This window comes from Temnothorax americanus, unplaced genomic scaffold (genome assembly GCF_048541705.1).
Source record: "Temnothorax americanus isolate GAGA-0224 unplaced genomic scaffold, ASM4854170v1 Scaffold9, whole genome shotgun sequence".
In the NCBI taxonomy this organism is placed as follows: Eukaryota; Metazoa; Arthropoda; class Insecta; order Hymenoptera; family Formicidae; genus Temnothorax; species Temnothorax americanus.
The window spans coordinates 5,115,222-5,140,019 of NW_027509812.1; the positions used below are offsets into that span (position 1 = coordinate 5,115,222).

At 39.5% G+C, this 24,798-nt stretch overlaps 1 protein-coding gene across 2 annotated transcripts; it reads right to left on the reverse strand.

Moving 5' to 3' along the window:
• Nucleotides 1–3,102: 3,102 nt before the first annotated feature.
• On the reverse strand, nucleotides 3,103–24,414 carry LOC143907831 (uncharacterized). 2 transcript variants are annotated; one of them, XR_013259988.1, is made up of 3 exons: nucleotides 22,009–24,414; nucleotides 5,480–5,958; nucleotides 3,103–5,355 (listed from the first exon to the last, which is right to left on the reverse strand). XR_013259988.1 is itself a non-coding variant. In XM_077424843.1 (2 exons), the coding sequence occupies exons 1-2, from the start codon at nucleotides 22,820–22,822 to the stop codon at nucleotides 5,654–5,656; spliced, it is 1,119 nt and encodes a 372-aa protein (XP_077280969.1). In that variant the 5' UTR covers nucleotides 22,823–24,414; the 3' UTR covers nucleotides 3,103–5,653. The 2 variants fall into 2 exon arrangements, 1 of the variants encoding a protein (XP_077280969.1); XM_077424843.1 differs by having other exon boundaries at nucleotides 3,103–5,958.
• Nucleotides 24,415–24,798: the final 384 nt, after the last annotated feature.

Sequence of the window (24,798 nt, forward strand, 5' to 3'; positions counted from 1 at the left end):
TAAATTCGATAGTCACAACTCAATATTTATTTTTTTTGTCTCATATTTGCCCAGAGAATGTACTGGGTGTCAAGATGAGAATCTTGATATCGCAGCGCGATAGCCGACCGAACATTTCGGGCGGTCACGAACAGACAGCGAAAGCAAAACGTATAAAACGCAAAGACAGCGGTCCCGAGACTCGGGGTGTTCCACTAGCGCGATACTCTGCACTCTTCGAATAGCTCTCTTCTTGCCCACGAGTGCGGAGGTCTTCGGAGGTTCCACCGAGCCTAACTGGGGATGGGATGGAACGTACTTGGTGGATACGGGACGGGAATGGTAGTCGCATTAATAAAACATTAAGGTTTTGTAGACGATGTATCGATGTAGTGTTTATATTATCTTCTTTGATGTCGACATGTGAATTGGACAGATTTGTTATTCAGACTCCGTACATAAAAGTGCTGAAGTCTTGCTCTGCTCCGTTTGTGGACAGGGCGGGTATCGACAACTCGGACATCGATGGACGGACGAACGAACAGACGGAACGAACGAACGTGAGCACAGATGGATAAACGTGAACGGCCTGTTTCAAGTTTGCGCTCTGGGTTTCTGTCCTGCCTGTCAGACAGCCAGGACGTAGAAGAGGAGTCTTATCCGTACGCAGATAGCTCACCGCTTGCTTGCTTCCGTTGACGTATGTTCAAAATAATTTCCTCAACAGTTGATATATGTTCTTATTTCCTTAAATCGAACGACTTGAGAGGGGATATATCATAAAGACGTCAAACGATAAAGTGCTCTCAAAATACATTTTAACAGAATCGACAACGCAAAGGTGAAAGATCCTTCGACGACAAAGTCGGTCGTTTTTACAGACGGAAATTTATAAGCAATAAAGGTTTTTTTTATGATCCTTTCCGACTCCGTCTTTCGTTACTAAACGTTTCCATGTCGAATTACACCCGACATGATTGCTCGATAAATCCCACACCTTGAACAAGACTTAATTTCACAATAGACGACCTACGCGCACTCATTTCTCGGAGCCGCGTGGTATCGACATTCTTCGCGATGTCGTGCTCGGGGCTCCGCGGTCCCCCTCCACTCGCCACACGGTACTGTGATTCCGAACCTTGACTCTTCATTAATCACTCCGTGGTATCAATGACTGACTGAGTGACTGACGGCAGGCGAGAAGTATTATATATACCTACGGTGTTCGCGCGAAAGCTGATGCTCGTCGTGGGGATCTTTCTCGTCTCTGATAGACTGACGAGAGAGCCTTGTCTGAAAACTTTCCTGTGCTTTCCCCTTGCCATTTCATACAGAGCTTAATAGCTTATTCGAGAAAATCGCATTTTCTTACAATTTTTTTAACACTAACACTCCGCGATCTCAGTGCGAAACAGTACACGCGTTGATCGAGTAAAGACAAGATTGCTTTAATGCGATTGTTAAAATTTGCTGCCGTATGCAATTACGTGCACGAGCAAGGATAGGGGGAGCGAGAGTTAATTATCGCGATGTCGAAGTACATTCAACTCCAGGAATTTCAGTCCGTACTTATACTTTCCGATAGAAGAGCAGTCTGATTTAATCGAGAGGTCACGACCTTACGGTAGGCTGGCGCCATAGCGCCTCTTTATACCAGTATTCCGTTACGGACTATACACCGAAAGTCACGGTTACCTTGTCGCAGTCTCTAACAAAGGTGCACCTATACGAAGCCAATCGAATTCGCATCGTCATCGTCGGTAGCTTAGACGATCTTAGTCGTTTGAGTGAGTCTTGTGACGGATCGTGACTTGCGTTAAATCTTGTCTCTTCTCTTGTTTCTTGTTACATGACTCCTGTCCGCTTCGGTAGTTTTCGAGGGTGTGACTCTGCTTTATCACACACGACTTTCTGCTGCCGATACGCGATTCTTATCTCAGCGATCCTTTCAGATTGAATAAAATATTAAAATGTGAACTGTCCACGGTCAAACGTGTATATGTGAATGTAAGTTGATGATGGTTAAATTTCGCGATTAGCTCCGGAAGGCTAATTGATTTTATGTAAAATTAATTTTATGTAAATTTAATGCCATTTGAGGTCAGTGTCGTTAATTGAAATTTGACTAATAATCTGATTTTCCGCGGACGATTTAGCTCAAATACGTTTGCTTAATTAAAATAATGAGATGTGTTATTAGCAAAGAGAAATCTCTGTATCGCAGTGTAGATAACCCGGCGTGGTCATCACGCAATTCTTCAACATGAACGTTATCATGTTTCACGCGTTTGAGCAATAAAGCGGACGCGTTAAAGTATCATATCAGCAATTATAAACATAATAATTATCGTGCGTCGTAATTAACATTGCCGGTCCAATTCTCTTTGTTATGCATATTAACATACTTAACCAATTTATAAAATGATTATGTACTTAATAATTTTATATATGCGCTTTGCGTTAAGAGCATTATCGAAATAGCGAGCATTAATTCTTCCGGTCTCACGGGTTCCAGAAAAGAAATGGACATCGATGATTTCTGTACGTCATACCATTTAATAATTACAATTTAAATTATATTTAATTATACGGATCTTACACGTATGGTGCTCTAGGTTACGTAGATGTAATAAGTAAATATTTTTAGTTAGGCTATTTTACGTATATTACATGGAATGAAATAACATTTGAGTGACGCTACGCGAAAGTAATACTTGAGCTTAATTTAACTTGGAGAGAACGCATTTCTTTGCACCTGACGAATAAATAGTAAATATTTGCAGTTTCCATTCCGTCTCTTACTTCGTCAAACTACGGGCACAGGCTGTGAACGACTCTGAATCGATTTTCGATAAGCATCGAGATAGCACGGCTACGTATCCCGCAATAATGGATCTCGTGTAAAAGAGTAATGCAAATCTTGCATTATTTGTGCACATCGTTCATAGGTACGGAACGTGTTGTACGACACGCGGCGTAAACAACAAAAAATAATAATAACGAAACAAATAAAACACAATATTAACACTCGACCAAATCATAAGCAACAGACTCACTCTCAATACAATAATAAAGATAATATCAAGAATTTCAATAATGATAATGATAATAATAATAATATAATAATGCTCACTATACTTTATTTAAATATCCATATAGTGTACTAGGCGATAACGAAAAAGAAATTATGTTGCTTCTGACATGTTTGTAAGTCTAAGAAATAAATAATTTTTTATACATTCTGAACGACGGATCTAATACGGTTCGGAAATTATTTCACTTACTTCAAATTAACTGAATGCTAAATATATTGTCTAATTCTGAGTAGTTTCTTGTTTAAGATTAATGTAATTTATCAATTCATGATTACGACAAAAGGAAGGACTTTTTTCGTTAACGCCTTGTACAATGATAACGTCTCGTTCGATATCGCGCTATATATTTAATAATTATGTACAATTCAATACTAGCCTAGCTAGAAGGTCTCTTCTTTATTTGTTTCCTCTCTTGCTTGTACCGCTTAGAATCTCGAACAACATACACACATACTAAATTCCCTGTATTTTTCCGAATTTGCATCGCGTAACGCGCGGCTATGACAATTTAATAAGCATTAGAGCGACTGCTTTCCTTCTCTGTCGTATCACAAGATAATTACTCGAATACTACCTAATTAGTTTACACATTTGCGCTCGCATCCCGGTTAACCAGTCGATACTCAACTACTTTTTCTTGGATCTTTCTCTTTATCGAATCAATACGTTTCTCTTGTTACACTCAACCACACGTTTATGTATATCCTGCGCCGTTAAATACGCGTAATCAGGCAGCACGTGCATGCAATTTTTTGCGTTAGATATTTAGCGCTACATGCACATACATTGCACCATTGAAGTCAGACGTACTCACAATGCATCCGGGGCCATTTATCCCGTTCGACCGCACGAAACATTTCCTTTTCTTTTTCTTTCTTTTTTTTTATTTAATATCTCGGACTTTTTTTTTTAAACTATGGTTATGGAAACTAATAAGTTCCTATGTGGATTAAAGTTACTATAGTCGATGCGCGAGAAACAATAGTACTTCATTTGTTGTATCAATCATCGCGATAAAATGCTTGATGCGGTAGAATAAAATGAATTAGTAATTATCCGCGCGAGATTTCCCTACGTATCGACAATATAGGAACAACGTGGCTGCTCCAAGGAGACATTGGTTACATTATGCTGCAAATTATGTACAAAGAGATGCAGAGTCGTAGCTGTTCACCGTTTCATTAATAAAATAATATTCTAGAATAAAACAAATGCAAATCGCACGACACGAAAATTAATTTTCAGAAAAGATTTGTTATGTCAGAATATATTATTTTTTTTAGTAACTTTTAACATTGCATAACCGTGTAAAACAAAAGGGATTAGAAGAGGAAATAAGATCTGTCCAGGCATTTGATATAAAAAATATTATAATATTATAAAATATTATTTATATTATAATATTATAATATATTATAATATTATACAGATATTATAAATACGCGGATGTAAAAATTTTTAGTTACGATTTTTTTTGTAGGTATTAACTGCAATTTTAATCACATGCAAATTATGCTGTACGAATCTCATTATTATTCTATTAATGTAGTTGCCGCGTTTCACCATTTTTTATTTTCTAAAAATATTTCATTAAAAATGCCAGCATAATTCTTACGCAATCAATATAGATTTCTAAAGGTCACTTCTCCCTTCAAGACCAATAAAGAATAATTTATGCGTTAATAGACGTCTTACGAACGATGATACAGAGATTTTAACGTAAACATATGTTTTTCTTGAAATTACTTCGTGTCTTTTGTAAAGCCTTTTTCCACGAGTACGTTCGGAAAGGACTAAATAAAAGAATGACGTAGAGAAGAAGAAACAATAAATAAATACACAAGCACATTCTCCAATTTCGTTTTTAATCAATCGATGATCAATTTCACGTGAAACAGTGTGCAGCCAAGACAAGATAATTAATTCGTTATTTGATTAATTAATTACTTAGATCGCTGATTTCTACACCTTAAACTAGAGATTCGGCTTTATCTCACCCGCTGAGGTGGTCTCTCATCCGCATCGTTAGTACCATTATTAATATTTTGTAATCACGTATGCGTGAGAGCCCCTCGGAGCGCGTCCAGTCTATTAAGTCGGGCGCACGGCGCAATATATGCAGAAAATTTTGGCTTTCCTTCAACTTCGAAGTCGTACAGTGACAGTACTTGCGTGTCCGCAGACCGAAAACGAGCGAGAACGGATTGTTTGCGCTCAGCTTCAAGAAGGGAACAATTTTTCTCTCTTCTATGTCTTCTCGATGGAGCTCTCCTTCCGATAGCTAAGCAGAATAAACGCGTGAATAATTTAAGTACGTTGAAACACACGAAAGAAGGATACGATCTCTCGCTTTCCTCTGTCGACAATCCAACCATCGGCGCATTTACGGAATCAGCGGAACGCACCACGTGTCCTACTGGAAGTGAAGTCCCTCCTCGACCCCGCCAAGTCACAAGTGACAGCGTCGTGACGTAGCGCGGGATCTAAGGCGGAAAAAAAGCCTTTTAGAAGTTCTGCTCGCCGTACATCCCGGGGAACCGGACAGCGTGTGCTCCGAGCTCGGCGGGCGAGAACTCGTCCTATGTGGCCAAGTGAGCGAACTGGCCGGGGTGGGGCGCGAACTGGTAAGGGTGCCCATACGGCGACATGTGGTACGGCACGATGTTCATGCTCGCCATCTTGTGCTCCTTCTTCCACTTCATACGCCGATTCTGGAACCAGATCTTTATCTGACGTTCCGTAAGACAGAGAGCATGCGCGATCTCAATGCGACGCCGCCTCGTCAGATAGCGGTTGAAGTGAAACTCTTTCTCCAGCTCCAACGTCTGATACCTGGTGTACGATGTTCTTTGTCGTTTCGTCTCACCGTTCGCGTTCACCGTGCCTAGAAATAAAGAATTTTTCGTCATTTTGTGAGACGAACACAAATGTTAGATGGCATAAATATGGGTTTATTAAAAGAAACTGATAAAGAGATAAGACCGATCGAGAGAGATAGATTGTTACATTTATTTCTTGCAAATTAACGTTGCGCGTATCAAATATCTTCAAATAGTAATTTACATATATATGAAATGTAATGTTTAAAATGAATCGCGTTTTTTTTTCAGCCGCGGATCTTATCGCGGACAGGGTTACGAGTGGAAAAGTGCGAAAGATTGAATAAAAAGCACGGGTGATGCATATTACTGAAGGTCCGAGCGCGTGCAACGCGTGACGCGCGGATCTCATTAATTATTTCAACGAGTTGTGGTTAATGCCTTCGCCAGTGCTACTGTAGATTGCGAATTGGTCAACTTGCCAGCTGTTTTACCTATTTGCTTTGCACGCCTTGGCCATAAATAATTTTGCAACGCTATTATTACGATACTCCGCCTGTTACACCTACTTCCTTTGCAAAAATTGCCACTGACTGCACAGAACAACGCCAGAAATGAGCTCTGACTTAGCTTCAATGTCATTTGAAATATGGTATATAATCGTCGCATGAATCATCATTATATCAATTTGATGCAATCATAATTTAATACAATATACCGTTATGTAAATTGTTTTTTTTTTATCTGAGATGGTAATTTATGACACAGTGTTGCGTCAAATAGAAAAAGAAACCATAATATTATTCACTAGAAATTAAAAGGATAAAGTAATAAATACGTCTTATGTATCATAATTTTTACAAGTTAAATACGAAAAAATAATATTTCTTAAATTTAATTGACGCAGATGGTCATTCATTGCTTTACAATCTTATTGTTGAAAATATTCGTATAAATTCCATATAGCATCTGTATCATATTTATATGTAGTCGATGTATTAATAATTTCTACCCTTTCCCTTCGCGGCACTAATATAGGCTTCGTTGATTCGGTTCGTTGCTTCAGCAGGTGTTACGTGAACAAGGGTGCTATTCGTTCGTATATATCTTCAGGTTCGTTGTGAGCACGCGGATCATCGCGGATATTAAAGAGCCGGCTCGTTTACAGCTATAAACAGCCAGTAATAGCGCAGGTCAAGAAGGGAAAATTGACGAGAGTCGTACAAATATGTAAAGATGCAACTGACAATAGAAAGTACGAGTAGCAATAATCGCGCAATAAATGAGCGATTTAAATAAATCTCTGCACTGACTCGTACTGATCGTGTATGCACTGTATGCATACGAGCAAAAATGCAAGATAATGAAATGTATGATAAGTTGAAGAAGAAGAAGAAGAACAAAAAAAAGAATGCGAATAAATATTTCCCATTGTTCAGAATATATAGCTCTTTTGCATGTGTAATTATCCAGTATTTCGAGCGTTTACGCACATAACATTGATAATAGTACGTTTAAAGATTCATTCCACGGCTCTGAGCAGCATGGACGGGCACTTTCACGAGAGTGAAAAGCGTTTTCGCAGAGGATGGCAACCAGTGAGCGTTGAACAACGAAGCTCCTACCGGGCTTAATGACAGGACCCTTCGTCCGGTGTTATCGCTTTCCTCCCGATGTAACACGTCGCTGGGTCGTGTGGCCTGACTTTTTAATAAATAGTGTTCTGGTTGTCTGGACACGGACTCGTTCGGTCTGCATATCGTTTATCCGGTGAACCTACCCGTTTTGTAACAGACAAACGGAATTCCTTTTTCGGTCACTCGCATTATTATAGAATACTCCAGTTCGCTAACTAAAAATAATTTAGTAATGAGAATTGCAAAATTTCTTCAGTTCTTTTATTCTTCACAATTCGTGAGCTTATATACTTTTTGATTTTTATATTAAGTTTACTATCACACGATTATCGAAGTTCTTTTAATTTATTTTATTGTTTCATTATTGTATATCTGCATTCTCGGTAACATTGTAAATATAATTACATACATCTCTTTCTTTTCTTTCTGTTTTGTTAAATAAAATTATCATAAAATACTACATACACTGTAAGAATAGATGCTTTTTTGAAACATGCATTCTCGTTCTTTCGGTAATAAATTGTGCTATTGGTATTTCACCGACATCCATACAATATACGAATATTCGTTGGTGTGTGAAGGAATGTACTCGGTGAAGGCTGGTGAGAAAGCTCTCTACGATGCTCATATGCGATTGAAATATGTTTCTTAGGCGCGCCATGTTAATTCTTCCAACTAATACCACAAGAGAGATCTCGATACGCTCACAACGCTTTGCTTGATGTCTATAACAGGTTCGGCGTTTTTATCATCCCTAAAGAACATGCGCAGGAGTAATAATCTCAGAATGATATAATTGTATGTGCATGTGTGTATGTGTGTATGTGTATTAAATCGCTGAATATTATTTTATCTTCGATGTACCCATGATTTATTATTTTTAGTGACCATACCTTTTGATGCATTAAAGTACCGCGGTAATCGCTGACCCGATTAAATTTCACGCATGTCAGGCACACCTGTTTAATTAGCATTTAGATTTTATCTGGCGCGATCTTAGTAGTTATTCTCGCACTATAAATTCTAAAGCATCGAGGGGAGTACGAGCCAATATGTTATTGTAACTTGAATTTCCGTAATCATACGCATGACTTGCGTTATATATCTCTTGGTAATAAATTTCGTAATCGCATTGAATCTGGAGCAGATGCAATGAGAGCACTTCGTACATTCATTTGTCAATCCATTTCCATGGGAAATGCGGAAGATTTTCTTATAATTTTACTTTCTTCAGGAAATAATTGATCGGAAAGAGATTATAAATTTATTACTTACATAACCAAAAGAGTAAGTAATTACTTATATACAAGAGCCAATCGAGCAACATTATATATTTCGAAATCCTGTAAAATTGCCTCGTTATCGACAATAAATTGCGTTATTAACCAATCGATCACGCTATGTTATTTGTCTTATTTACTGCAATATAATTAGCCATTGTAATTATCAAGAATCAGTAATCATCTTAAATATCCAAATTTACATGATAAATTAGAAAAGATACATAAAAATACATTATTATATATCTTCTGTGTCTTTTCCCTCACCTGTATATTATCTAATAAATTACTTAATGTTTTAATCCAAGTAATAGTCAATATCGCTATAATAAAATTAAACGCATTTCTTTACAAGTTATCCATACAATCACGATTAAGTTAGTGATGTAAGGTCCTTGAGTTTCTCATCGCACAAGCAGCTTTAGCGAGCACACAGATAAAGATTGAAATAAAAACGCTCAGCGCGTCTATCACGCAATGAGAGATGTGCGGGCCGAAGAGGTGCGCATAGTTGTCGTCGTTGTAAGACTGAGGCGGGCTAAGCGCAGGGCCATGTCGTGTCACCCATCTCGATGTCACCTCGTGTCGTCTAGCCTTTTCGTGCCTCGCTCTTAATAGAACGCGGAGTGCGCGTGTATTTGCACCGAACCCTGTACCAAACGTGTCACCGACTGCCAGTCTGACGACTGCTCCGTCTGCTTGACTGACAGATCGGCTGGTTAAGGCTGAGTAACACGTGACTGGGATAAAATCCCGCGCGATTCCATGGCGTGTTCCCGGTATGCCTGATTTTGATCTTCTTGGTTTTTAATACACACTCGAACTCTTCTTTGTCGCGACTCCTTCGGTTCTTGAATGCACAAGTTTTTTCTTGCTACATATACGCAATATAATGCAAGTCTTTTCAAATTATCCGTGGTAAAAGGAAAGAATGACGTATGTAAAAGAAATTTTTAAATTAAAATATAAACACTACTGAGAGAATATAATTATATTTAAATATTCGAAAGTTGTATATATATTAGCAATATATGATATAGCAATATAACTAGCTAGAAATAATTTGTTATTATTAAAGAGAATATAATGAAGAGAGAATATTATTCTTTTAAAAGTGAGATTTGTTAAAGTGTAATTTATATATATGCAGAAGAAATTTTGTACTAAAGTCTATGCATTAATAATAATACTTTAACACATTTGAAATATTTATAAACTATTATTTTATACGTAATCCAAATGAAAAGAAATATATCTATTATCATTTTATCGTTTGTTTGCTTGCTTATGAAGTAATGCGTGGGTATTTAAATGACTTTGTCAATTGTGTAGATCAGAAATATTATATATCGTTATTCGCGTGATAGATTATAGATTAGGTGCTGAGAAAGGAATCAAAATATCTCGTGATCGCAACCGTGCTGTATTGCATTCCGCGAGTGCGAGTAGATAGGTATGCGACGTGTGCGTTTGTGTAAACGTATAGGTATAAAGCTCAGTATGTCGGTCGGGAGCAAGTTCCACGAAAGTATATATAGAACTCTTTTGCTACCCTCAACCCCCGACATATATCTGAATGGTTATCTGATACGAGAGCTCAAGTACGGCCGTATCAATTCTTTCCATCTCTACGATCGATTTAAGAATCCCAAAGAAACCAATAAAAATCTGTAAGTTTCGCGACGTAATGAACAGCGGGAATTGTTTCAAATCTCGTTACCATTAGATATATCAGACACCAATTTCTCACGGTATTAATGAATCGCGTTTAAGTGAGTTTAATCACGTACAAGTTCGATCGTCTACGCTTTACTTAGCACTTTTAAAATTTTTACGGTGAAGCACTTGTGCACATACGTGCGGAAAGCGCATCCAAGAAAGTTTCTGAAATTTTCGATAGTTGTCCTATGTAACTCTTGTATATCGTTGCTTCTTCAAAATCGTATGTTTAACTTACAATTAGTCCAAATTAGTATTCATGCGGTTATGATACTTGTGAAAGGATCAATGCGAGAAGAAAATTGCTTTTTAAAAATGTCTGAACTTTATTTAAATTCTTATGCATTTCTCAATATGTAGAAATTAATTGCATAATGTAAACGAGATGATTCCATTTACAATGCAAATCCTGTGATAAAGGTCGGACGATGCTCAGAATTACAATATTACAATATCTAACACCGTCTGCATCCAAGCAACATCGGTACTACTGACAAAAGAAAATGAGAGGTTCATAAATAACCCGAGCAGTTCACCGCGGCTATTATGCAATTACGATTGCATCGGTATAGCATAGGTGGTCTAAGGTTTCAAGATCTTATGTTCGACTGTACAAGATAGCGTCCCCTTAAAAGTTGTCACTGTTTCAGCTGAGACATTCAGCTAGTGTATCGCGTGGCTGGCATATCTCGTCTTCGTTTTCTACTCTGTCCGAGTTACTAATGACAGGCTTGTAGTCAGTGTCTTGCTTAATTTTTTTTATTATACAAGTTCCACGGAATAACAACAAGAAGGAAAGTTATTATTTGTATATTCATATATATTACACATATGTATATTTTTAAAAACTTAATATAACTTCAATTTTGTCATATTCACGGTTACACAAGATTTTTGCTCGTTGCGGAAATATTCTTATTTGTTTTAACAAATTATACGAAAAAATTTTATTTTTAAAATAATTTCTTCTCCCATATAAAAATTACGTAAACAAGAAAAGTAGATTTAATCATAGGATATGTTAACATATTTAATATCTTTACGAAAATTTTTTCACATTGCAATCGCGCGTGTTCCATTGTCGGATAATTATCTAATTGTAAAATATGAAGGCTATAATAATTTGTCGTCATAATAATTTGTTTCATAATTCTTCTCCTTGCTAGGACGTAGATTCGTGCCGATTTGTATACGAGGTAAAGACTTAAGTTATATGTAAGGCCCACCGATGTCGGAGCAATGATAGGAGATTATCAGATCCGCACGCCTCCGTCTGGCTCGCCGCCAGTGTGAATAGCCAGTGGCGCTCATGAATTTTCGTCGAAACGTTACGTCGAGTCTAGCGATATATAGCAAACGTAATCCACGCACAATTTAAATTTATCTACACGCGGCACCGCGCGCTCTGTCAGTCAGTCTCAGCTCAGAGCTGATTTGTGACCTACCCGTACTTGCGCAGCTGACGGCCAATCGCACGCCGAAGATCGGCCTTCCTCGAGCGAAATCAAACGGTCCAACATTCCACGACGAGGAAGACGACTGGGAACGACGTTAGATGATCGTGAGCTGATCGGGCTTCTAGGTGTCTACGATCCACCTGTTACCAAACGTTCGGACACTGAGACCTGTCGCCTCGAGAGCTCAGACCGGAATCCGCGGGATCTATTTCGATCGGTATACAGCTGACACGCCCGGACCACACCGCGGAAAGTTGCCGGTTATAAATCTTTGGGGATACACGATGCTAGTCGCTCTTTCAAAAGGATCTATTAATTTCTGTTCTACTCGTGGAGCATGGAAATCCTTTTATTGGCGACTGTTACGCTCAATCATAGCTCAGGGGATTTATTCCTCCGTTATATACGTTAATGAGGGTGTCACATGTTTGTTATTTTTACGTGACGTTTTATAAGCATGGCTAAAATTAAAAGATAGATGCGCGATGTAAGTAGGTCAAGCGGACGTGTTCTGTCACGAAGAATGGCGATGATAGAATTGGTAGAAATTCTCTTACCGCGGAAAATTCATTTACAGAAAAAGGGATGCGATATTCGAATTGGGTCAACGACTTCTATCAGATGCATTGTTCGCATGCAATTGGATGTATCGGACAGTTATAAATAGATTCAAAAACTATTGCTTTTCAATTTAAATGGGAGTATCAAGTGGTTTTCAAGGGCTGGATTCGGTTGGTAGAGAGATGCTGGAAACGAGGTGACGAAAGAACGAAGGGTGTGAAAATGGAGGAGGAAGGGGGAGGGATGCAGAAAAGGGGAGAAAGAGAGTGGCAGCCTTGCTGAAGCTTTTATGCCGAAGTTTGCGCGGCGGACGTTCCGCGGATCATTTGTTATCTTCCACGAGAAAGCTCTCTGACGCAAATAGGTTTGTTTCTGGCCGCTTTAAACGCTTCACAATAATCCGCGCGGACTCAAATTCAATTAACGCCTCGTCGTCCCCACCGTCGTGCACGTCTACTTCCCTTCCTTCATTTTGCACTTTGTACTCGCTGACAGCATACAAAAGCCAGTACAGTCTTTCTTTCGTCTCTTTTATACATGGCGCATGAACCATGAGAATATTGAGGTACGTGCCTCGAAGTCTTGATGACCTTGAACTCCGGAATGTCCTGCCGAATGCGAAACAGCGAGTATCCGTTGCGCGAAGATGCTATGCAAAGTTTAAGTTGCGCGTACGAAGTTCGATCGGTTTAAATTTTAAATATTACGCGAGGAGAGCAGTCGAAAGTATGCTGATCTTTATCGCTTTTCGATAAATCTGTCGTGTGCCTATACTCGTTTAACCGTCATTCGACTAAAATTAGATCCTCCTCTTTTACACTAGGTCATCTCGCGAGATTGATAGAATCGAGAACAACATATTATCTATTCTCTCGCTGCATGGATTGAATCCGCGAGTGTATACTTACGCGTTCGTATGTGTGCGCACGAGTCCGCTCGCGCAAGAAACTGTCGTCTCTCCGAGGGGTTACTTTATACATCCGAATGAAAGAGAGGCACAAGACGTGATCGCGCGTGTATATATTGGAGGAGGGACGGCGAAGGGGCCCTCGGATTGAGGAAGAATAGGGATAGAGGCTACGCGTCTCCATCCATCAGGCGACGGTTTGACCGTCGCGTCCGACACACGCGACTCAAACCTACCGACAACCTTCCGAATGCATTATCTTCCTTCGAGGGTACACACGCATATCATTTGGACCGATGGCCCTCTTCTTGTCCGATTTCGGATAATCCCTCATGGACATTGTTTCATCTTACCGCGTCTTTGCAATACCACCGTATCTCATAACCAACGTTCCAAAACACCGGAAGCGAGTTCCTCAAAATCGAGGGACACAATTTTGATTAGCAACAATTAAGAGAGACAATGGGAATTCCATCAACCCTACCAGCGTGAACCGATGAAGGATCGAAGTTCGGCCTCTCGAACTTCGATGGCCCATTGAGAGAGTTCGACAATAGCCTGTTTAGAGAGTCTTAAATTGTTAATTGACAATAATCATGCGCAAGAATATATCGCTATTACCACGCGAAGTAGGCATCGGCGCACGGCGCGCGGCGTTCCATAAATGTTCGTATGGCCATTCGGACACACGTACGCGTGTGTTCGCGACGTACGTGTATTGGACCGCGTAGAGCGTTCCTGCCGCTGGGAAAATTAATGACTTACCTTCAGCGGGAACAATACAGTCAGCTGCGACTCTCTACGTGTCTGAGTACAGTGCGTCGCGGTGATGCGAGCTGCCTAAGGTCGAACAAAAACACACAAGCGCGCGAAGTCGCGTACGCGTGTACGTGCATGCATATATACATTTCGTGCGTGTCACCTTGCGAATTGATTTATTCCCATTGAGAGCTAGGAGAAAATGCAAATGCGTAATTTTCATTCGACGGGCTCGCACACTTATATATTTCTTTCGATAAGCTCGACGCGTCGAGCCTCTCTCATTTTGCGCTGTAGAAAATCGTGAATAAAGTGAAAGCGGCAAATATATAATCAGACTACGTTTTAACAATAATGCACTTGTAATTTTTTATCTTTTGAAGATACATTCATACATAAGATTATTATATGTGCGGCGGTAACATTTCGTCCACCAAAAGCGTCATAAAATCCCGACCATCGACAGCTGCGACAAACGCCATTTGTCCCTCGTTTCGCGTAACATTCGTCGTGTCGGGCGGATAAATCTCATCGGAAGCGCGTGTCCCTTTCCGAACTCTACACCACGTCCTCTATGAATCATGCAGTACCTATGTTCCTATGTTAGGTTGCTCCTCTTAGGAGGCTGTCCGTTCTGATCGTCCATGGCGTTCCTCCTAGTTACCCCACACGAGTGGTGCCGCAAGCCCTCAGAACGCCTCGTGCTAGTACGTAAGCCTCGCGCAAGCATTTATTTATGGTCCCGAGTCGCTGGGGTGTACGTAGGACCGCCTCTACACCACCCAAACACGCTTTACCCAGAGCATCGCCGCGGAATAAAGCTGTTCCCGTCCAAAATCTATCTTCGCTTATGATTTTCTCAGCGTAACGATGTTGCGATTATGGCATATCTTTGAGTAATAATTCTTTTCTCACAAATAATTACAGGCTTGTACCAATAAATGTCCAGCAAAAATATTTTATTAACAGCAATAAATAATTCTCGTTTAAATAAATAATGTATAACGTGTGGAAAATCCGGGTAGTTATACTTTTCTTTTGATATGTTTGATGAAGGGCTTCTTTAAATTTCTTTTATAAAAAGCTTTTGTAGAAGAAGATATTTTCTCTCCGTTACTTTCGATGAGTTGAACGAGTAGGACCGAAATAGTTGCACCAGAAGCAAAAAGGGGAGTTGTCTGTTGAGCGTGATTCCGTACGAGGCACTTGCCATGACAAAATGCGCGTTTATACTTTCATGGATTGGAGCATCAGAGTAATTAGGTAATTGAGGCGTGGAGAAAGTCTATGTCAGTTCTTTTGAAAAAATAAATCTCAGTAGAAAGAGTTGTATTGACGTTAACGATGATCACATCTAACAAAATAATATGGATAATAATTACATTTTCAAGGATATGCTCGGCATTAATTACATTCTTTCACAAAAAAATTTCAATATAAACGTTTACATCAATATGTTCTTTAAATTACTAGATAAAATATGTTATAGCATCCGACACAGGAAATTACATGTATATGATTTAATATAAACATATTATTTCATTATTTCATTGATAATATGTCAATTTATATTTAATTTTTATATCTAATCGTTTAAGTTGAAATTTGTTTCAACTACATGTAATGTTAATTTACGTGAGATATTATTGTCGCAATTATACGGAGCAAAATAATTTTGGAAAAGTTATATAAATTCCTTGTTCTCTTATATATATATGTATAATGTTACTTACTTATTTATGAAAAAACTGAGAATAATTTAGCTTATAATTAAATATAGTTATTTGAATTTAATAATTTATGTGTATATCTATAAGAAGAGGGAACGTCTGAGTATTTTAACTAATAGCAACGAATGACAAATATCTACATCTGATTTACGCAGGGATATATTTCACGGTAGAGTTTGTTTCGCGGCGGTCAGAGCAAAACGGCCGAGAATTTGATTACATCACATTATAGGCTGTACATTTTAAAAGGATGATGTAAGTGCACAGAACCGTTGATCTTCGCGTGATTTATTTATCACTGGCATGGCCGGGCTCTGGCCGGTATATATGCGACTATTATACATTGCATGCAACTTATGTGTATCTTCTAAATCGAGTTGTCGCGACGGACGATGACGCTTCCCGCACGACTCTTGCATTACGATAGCTCGCAATAATCGTCCGTCGCGGAACGAGGGTTGTTAATAATCATTAGTGAAACTTCTAGAAGGTGCAGAAATGTTATCACGATATGTATTAATAACACGTGGGAAACGCATCTATATAAACGTATTCATAAAATTATAGATACGTGCATGATCATTTATGTTTAATATAGTTATCTCCAGTGCTGTAATTTTATATAAAAGAGATATGATTATGGAATTGGTTTATTTCAAAGGCTAGTTAAATCAGATTTATATTATCACTACTTTTAATTGACGTTGTATTCAATTGACATTGTATATGATAACAATGTTTTAAGTATGCGCATCTCCCATTCTCTTTCTTCGCCCCTCTCTATAGCGCAAAAGGTATTAGGGGTGTAATCAGTGCGATGTTAGTAGCGTGAAACATTTTCTCGAAATCTGGAAAAATCTCGTGATATATGGTGAAGGAAAACAAAATACTTGCGGTTATTTTTGCAGAGCAGTTTTTCGATTCACGCGTCGTGACAAAACCACGAGATGTGTGTACCGGCGGCATCGCCCTTTACTACGCCATTCAACGTTAGCTCGTAAATTTTCAGAAGAGGGAATCTTCTCCTCGGGGAGGGTTTGTCGGCCGAAAGGGCGACTGCAGGAGCATAAGGATCAAGGATCCCCGTGGCGACCGGGCCACGCAGCAACAGGCGGCCCACTTCGCCCCCGGCATACATCCATTACCCCATCGGCTCATCCCGTTTGCACTAGGCGCTTGCAATGAAAATTTATGTCCTAATAAGTGATTCGCGCTCTTCCCGTGGTTATACGCAAACTGCAGTACGATGATAACTTTCTTCTCTTTGTACGACACATTTCGCTTCAACTGATGCCACACATTCATAAATGAGAAGCATGAATGAAAAATGATGAAATCATGAATTATTAAATTTTAAAATACAGTATGTTTCGCTGATTTAAAACCAATTATACAGCATTTACGTATTAGTCATGAGAGACAAATGATACTAATAATTTAATATATTTGTAAGTCATATCATTAAATTTAATAAAATAGTAACAATAATATTTCTTTTCTTTAACATTGTTTATTATTGTTTATTACTAAATTACCAATTGACTTTACAAACAATATTTATAAACGCGAGGAAAAATACACCTACTCGATGTGAATTTTCTAAAGAATTATGATCGTGAAATTATTTTTAGACGATGACGAACAATCCTAGATTTTGCTAACCCTAATGTCTTAGAACAGTTGTACGTATATAGCGTGGATTGATTAAGTATCTCGGAATAAAAACATTTTCGTCGGCGTAAAAATGCAGTATGCTATGTGGTTAGTAAAACCAGTTCTTTGAAGCACGTCCTCGTATCTCCCTCTTCTGTTAGTGCGCCGTAACCGTACGTACATGCGTGCATATGTTTGCTTGAGGCACTGTACTTATTTTATCTGCACCATATCAAAATCCAGTACGTAGCAATAAATAAAAAGCCGTTTTTTTTACTTTTCGTTATTAGTATAAATATACAGAACTTTAGCGCGTGTAGAATTATGACAAATTAATTGAATAAAATGACAATCAAGAAAGCTTGACATAATATCATGGTTCATTTAAATTATTTGTAGACGACATTCCTCGACAAGAAAATTGTTCCGCCAACTATCACATATTTATGACGTGTAAATGTGCTAGGGGCATTAAGTGAGATCCAGTTCCACTGGTTCGACTGTCTACCCTTCCGGCGTGGGGGATTCGTACGTTGGAAATCACGTTTGGTAGCCATCTATCAATCGGGACACAGAAACGTGCCTTTCCTCGCGGCGCTCCGCACATCCTTATTTATGGCGGAATGATCGGCCCATAATTACAGACTCCATGACGAAAACGACCTTCTGCTTATCTAAACAGGGGCTGCGGCGCCCACTCGCATGCATGCGAGGTCGATATTTCGGAAATAAACTGCAGAACTGTTCATTTTACGCATCAATTGCATGTTTATTCGAGTTTGCTGCTCGTCAGATGATAGCTACTTATCTCGGACCTATCTCGAACTTGCTACTTATCCCGAAGATGACCCACATGTTTATAGCTGCGTGCTTTTGCCAGCAGCAAGGACGTATTCCAGATAATTTGTACAATTTCCAAAATAGCATGATAATTTATAAAAGAATGCAAGACATTATTTTAAATTTATATAAACATTTCTCAATTTTTATTAAAGAGTATTTTCTGACATTTGACAAATAGTCAGAATGACGACTTAAAACTATGAGAAATTTGAGACGCGTTGGCAAACGCGACGTACTGAGGATAAAACTCTCTTACGATGCTTTTTTCTATTGATACGATTTAAAGAAAGGGTATAATTCTTTTTCTCGCAGCTCTCTTACGTCAACTGTGTTTGTAGAAGAATAATCAGTGTTATTACGCTTCCTATAAAGTAAATCTGCCTTCCACTTGTCTATAATCACACTTTGTCCCTTTTAAAACATCTTTCTTCTCTTTCTCGTTTTCTCCCGATTACTTACACCAACAATCCATAAATATATATGCACTATCATTTGCGTAATGATAACTTTCTTTACTTTAATAAACGCTCTAAATAAATCATTTATAAAATGATAAATAATATATTTTATGAAGTTTTGATGTTAATAAAACATTTGTGTAAACTAAATTATATCTATTTATTATTTAATTTAAAAAAATGTATTTATTAAAATATTCTTATTGTGGAGGATATATGTGACTAAGATTTCGTTGCTTGTTTACGTATCATAGAATAATGTAAATAAGTATGTTAAAAACAATAATTATATATTTTAAATAAAAAATATTTCTTCTCTTACATAGGGCAAAACAGCAAAGTAGTCATACAATAATGTACTATTTTGAGTAAGCCAGATTCTCTTATTCATTCTTTTGGCTATTAATAAGTAGTTTATTTGTTCAAATCTAGTGTTCAGACGTTTATGCAGCAGTTCAAAAGCATCGGAACGGCTGGATGAAGTCTAAACGGAATGTCTTCTGTTAGTGAGCATTAACCTCGACGAATCAATTATTTTCCTCTTAATGTGGATGTGAGGTGTTTGTTTTTTATTTCTAACTGGTCTATTATTTTGCATGCAGCTTTGATTTTTGTATGTTTATTCGACTAATTTTCATAAATCTTACATAATTGTTTCAAGTGCAAGTTTATTACAATAATCATTAATCTATTTCAAATTTGAAATATATTTTAAGAATTTACTTTACAAAAGAAAACGTTCTTGAATTTCAACCGAGATACAAATGAAAAAAAGTTCTTTTCATCAGTAAATAAATGCTAACAGTTTAGACAAAGGTTTTGCATTGAAGACATATGAAAAGACAAATCTTAGACAGATATTAGAAGAATAGGTCAATAGTCCTTGATAACTATTTCAAACGTGTTTCTCAGGATCATTGCATTCCATGCATTATTCGCGCAAGATTTATGACTTTACTTCGCTGCTATTCTTTGCTATGCAGTAATTATTTTTATGTTAGTAGAATTTATAATGGTATTATGCACTATAGACTATACTATATATATACACCCAATGTTTTTTAGACTCCTAAAAAATTTATCTTTTATTTGCTTGACGTATAAATTTATTTTTTATTACTTTGTTTAATTATTATCAGCGTTATCGCGTTATTATAATTAATTATAATTCACTAGCAATCTCAAATTTTTGCATTACTATCGAATATTGTTTCGAAGTTTAATTATAGCTGAAATTCCACTAAAATTGGAACTTATGAATTGTTAAGGTCGTTGAGATCCATATCATGCTAAATATGTACATACACAAGACCCTGTTTTCATAATATGATATTACTATAACCAGTGTATAAGGCGGCGAGTCTGCTCGTACCTTTCGCTTCTCGCGGACCGAGGCGTACGCGAAATAATCGCGCGGGAGACGTAAGCCGAAGTAAAAGGATGCTACATTAACCAGGCGGGCATGATGCGAACGATTGGGAGAGGAAGCCGAAACTTGTGCAAGAAAGATCTGAGCCGCGTATCCCGTTTGGGGGCCGAGCCGAACGATCTGAGGCCCTCGTTCGAGCTAACCCGAGAGAACTAGAAGGAGAAGGCAACCCCCCGCGCCTTACAATGCAGCCTGATTTATGGCCCGGGCGCACATACATAGAGTTACACACATCATATCATAATACCATTAATTCTTCGTCAAATTCCCCGCTGACTGAATCATACTGGCCGCGCAGTAAATCACGCGGGGCGACTAATGTGAGCGCGACCAGCGCGCTGGGCTGTTTTATCTTCTTTGAACCACGGGGGCAGGTGAATCTAGTCTTGGTCCCCACTGAATTACTGTTATCCGTTCTGACCGCACCCCCGCATTGCTTTTCGTCCGTATCTCGAACCGCGAGCTCATTTCCGCATATATGCTTGATCGATCGTAGATAGAGAGCACGAGTCACGAGTCGTTTTGTGTCGGCGGTTTTGATGCGTTTATTGAGCATTTATTTCGAGTATGTAATCGCTAATCGTCTGCTTAATATGTTATTAACCCGTCTTCGTTTCTCAGTCTCATCTCTTATTTGTTTTCTCTTGATATGCGGTGAGAATATACAATATAAGTGACATGTCGCACTTGACGAATGCTAAATTATATTTCATCCAATTGTGCGTATAGTATTTAACAATTATATACTCAACAAGATACAAAATATCTTCTATATTTAGTATATAAATTAAAATCAGAAAACTGTTTTATGAAGTGTTTTACATTTTTCAATAGAGTTAAATTTGATTATATCTATTTTGCGATGAAATTTTATTATTTTTTGCAACATCTATGTTGACGAAAAATTCGTATTTTACTGTTACTCTGAAAATATTTGTAATTATTTCAATAAAATTTGTAATTATTTCGATAAAATATATTCATATATGAGATATCCTTCTAAGCAATATTTACGTAATCTGCGTTTTAACGTCAGATATTGTAATTTATTAATTGTTGTTTCATTAATCTTATGTAACAACGATTCACCTTTAGACTGAATTCCGAGTATTCGTAGAATTTACTAAAGTTAGTTATTTCCAATTCAATGTTTTTCCTAATTTTTTCCTAATCTTCTTGCATAAAAATTACATTACAGAAAGCCGCATTACGCAAAACGTCGTTACACTTAAAACATGATAAAAAATAAATTTCTACAAACAAATAGATATTTGCGTTTTAAATTAAGCGATATTTCTGCTGTATATTTTTGCTGTAATTTAGTATCTGTATGCTTTTATTAGATGGATGACATTTCAAAAGTTAAAAAAAAAATAATATATGCGTTTATATGTATACATTAACATATTAACCGAAACTTTAAATCGTATATCACATTTTAAAGTTTAAATTTATAAAGTAAAATAAAATACCTAGAGATGTTATAATTGTATGTAGTTATAATCCTAACAATGTAATAATTTAATTGTTATTAATTTTCTCATTTACCGTTTTAATAAGATCAAGAGCAAAGTGCTTTTTTATTCGGAAACGAGAAAAGAAACGGAAGATGTGTCTTTTGAAGACCCGCACCATTTTTAGCGATAACAGAATTGAAAAGATACGATAGATGAACGACTTACTCTGACCAATGTGAACCCTTTTCATCCATGGATATATTTGAGGCGGGTTAGTGCCGGAAGAGTTCCCCTTGTTGGACGAATTGTTACCCGTGCTAGAGGTGCTGGATGTAGAGGAAGCGGGCGACGAAGCGGAAGATGCTGTTGTCAGCGTTGAATTTCCCTCGCCGACGCCCCTCGAGCTACCGCTGGGTGGTGAGGCAGCGGACGCAGCCACGGACGACCTTGACGAGCTACCAGGCGGTGAAGTCAATCCTGATGCGGCTTTACTCGTACCAGGTGCCACTAAAGGCGTTGGGCTATTTCTCGAAGTGGACGTTGTTAAATCTTGAGGAGACGCCACACTGGTGGACGATGTCGAATCAGCATATTTGCAGCTGGACGTTGACGGTGCTGACGGTGCCGAGGCACCTTGCAGAAGAGGCGTTGTTGGATCCGCGTGAAGTTGCTGAGGATGATGCGGTTGCTGATGGTGTTGTGACTGTTGAGCGTGCATACCGTGTTGCTGTGACGTTGTGGTCGCATTTAGCCGAGGCTGTGGTTGCAGTTGAGTATAGTCTATCATCCCTGTCGGTGCTGGATGCTGCATGCCCGACGCCGGCGTGGCATAAGGATGCTGAGGATAATGCTGTTGAGGTGAGTAGCAGGGCGCGGGATAGCTGGTAGACGCTGCATTCGGATTGTAATATTCGCCACCGGCCGGCGATGCTGCCTGCATCGGTTCTCCAGGTGAATTCGCGGTCGGTCTCGGCTGCTGTTGTGACTGTTGACCCGCGTAGCATGATGCGAGCGAGTTGACGAACTGATAGGAACTCATTCTTCACGTACCTTCACCTGCCGTCAACGTCACTATACCAATAATTTTGCACGTCTACGTTCCGTCATTCACGAAAACACTGATGTTGTGCTCATCCGGATTAGGCGGCTGAACAACGCGCCTCGTCATTAAGTATATAAATCCATCGTCGCGCGGCAATGACGAAAATCGCAATGAAAAAAATTGCTGGGCTACACACGTGATCAGCTGCTCCGCGACAAGCTTCACCTTGTTCGTCGAACGATTCACAGCTATCACGACCTGTTACACGCGAGAGAAACACGTCCCTAAGCGATTCGATAATGAACGAGGGGTTCAGGACTAATAGAGAGAGAGAGAGAGAGAGAGAGAGGCAGACGTCTGGCGGCAGGCGGGTCGAGCCTGAATTCGAACCGACCTGCGAGTCAAGTTTATGAGGGCCACGTGGGCCTGGGCTATAAAACTGTCTTCTGCTTCTTTACGATCTCAGGAGTCGCGCGATTACCTACAGAGAACTCGTGGGCCCACCGTGCAGTAGCGCGTAACGAACAGCTTATCGAGGCGCCCCATTGAAGATGACCTTGCGTAGTCGTTCCTCAATGAAGTAACATGCGAGGTAACACATATGTGCGCGCATTAAAATTATTCACGCGATGATTAATTGCGCTTCAACGTTGTCACAGGTGTTGCACTTAACAGACGGCTTTATATCGCGGCAAATGGAAAAGGCAACGGCAGAGGCTCGACCACGGCAAAGGGTGAAGAGTGTTCACCCGCGCGAGTTGGCCGTTCTTGTTGCGTGCGCGAAGGGTGGTTGGTATCGTACTGAAGGCCTCGCCGCGATCCAACGGAAGGCCGGTGTGTGCGGTAGCTTGTCACGTGCCCGCGCTCTCTGCGTGTCAGAGGAGCGCCTCGACCAATCCCTGCCGTTCGTCAAACCTTGATTGGTCTCTCCGTCGGCGTACGATTCTTCAACCCCGTTCCTTGCGTCTCCGTCGAGTCTCCGCTGCCGCTGGCGCTCGTCGTATGGTAGTGTTGCCCGGCTGCTACCCGACGTGACAGGAACCGATGAGAGGGGTGTGCGTAAGAGAGAGAAAGAGAGCGAGAGAGGGGTCAAGGAGAGGGGATAGCACCGTCAGGGGGGCTAATGGAGAGATATTCGGGAGCCCTGAAACCGCTGGTGGGGGAGAAGTATCTCGATCGCTCTCTCGTTCTCCTCTGCAGCCTTCTAGCCGCGACGTCACCAAGAAGCAGTCTTCCGTTCGCTTTGCGAGGGGGGCTACGCGCGCACGCGCCCCCTACTGTATAGCCCCGCGGTGAAGACAGATGAAAAAGAAAAGGGGTGGTACGGCACACCGAGGTGCGATTGTTCCTTACTGATCGACCGAAAACGATTCGCCTATTAATATCACCGTATCTTCGCCGATTTCATCCGTCGCGAATCCATTTTAGCTCGATCAGACGTATCGCATCTCTTTTTGATTAGGAGACGGAAGAAAAGTTTTACGTTTTACAAGTGCGGATTGCTGTACTTGCATATTTGTAACGCTGGACCATGAGTCCAAGATTCACTTTCGATCGCTTTTTTCCTAGACCGCGGAGATCGTACGTCCGATCTTTCGTTAAGAAGTTTGCGATGGAATCGCGTTCGTTGCGCGAGAGGTGCGGATTCAACCTGAAAGCGTGTGGTTCTCCAACCGCGGCTAAGGAAGGGGCGCACATAAGTCAGCCCGGTGGCCGCGGCTGACAGTTTTATGAGAGTTTGATAGTCTTCGCCGCTCACTCTTTTCACAACGAAAGGACAGGAGAGAAAGGGCGGCCTAGAGCGGGAAAGAAGTGCGTAAAGGAAGGAAAAGAGAGAAATAGAGAAACAGAGAGAGCGAGAGAGAGAGAGAGAGAGAGAGAGAGAGAGAGAGAGAGAGAGAGAGAGAGACACGCGCACTACGCACCACACTCTTTATTGTCCCATAAATTCAAACCTGTTGCCTGTAGCCGAG

Coding starts and splice junctions, on each gene's coding strand:
- LOC143907831 (XM_077424843.1), bottom strand. CDS start 22,822: ATGAGTTCCTATCAGTTCGTCAACTCGCTCGCATCATGCTACGCGGGT. Junction 5,959..22,008: donor AAGGGTTCACATTGGTCAGA/GTAAGTCGTTCA, acceptor CTTTATTTCTAG/GCACGGTGAACGCGAACGGT.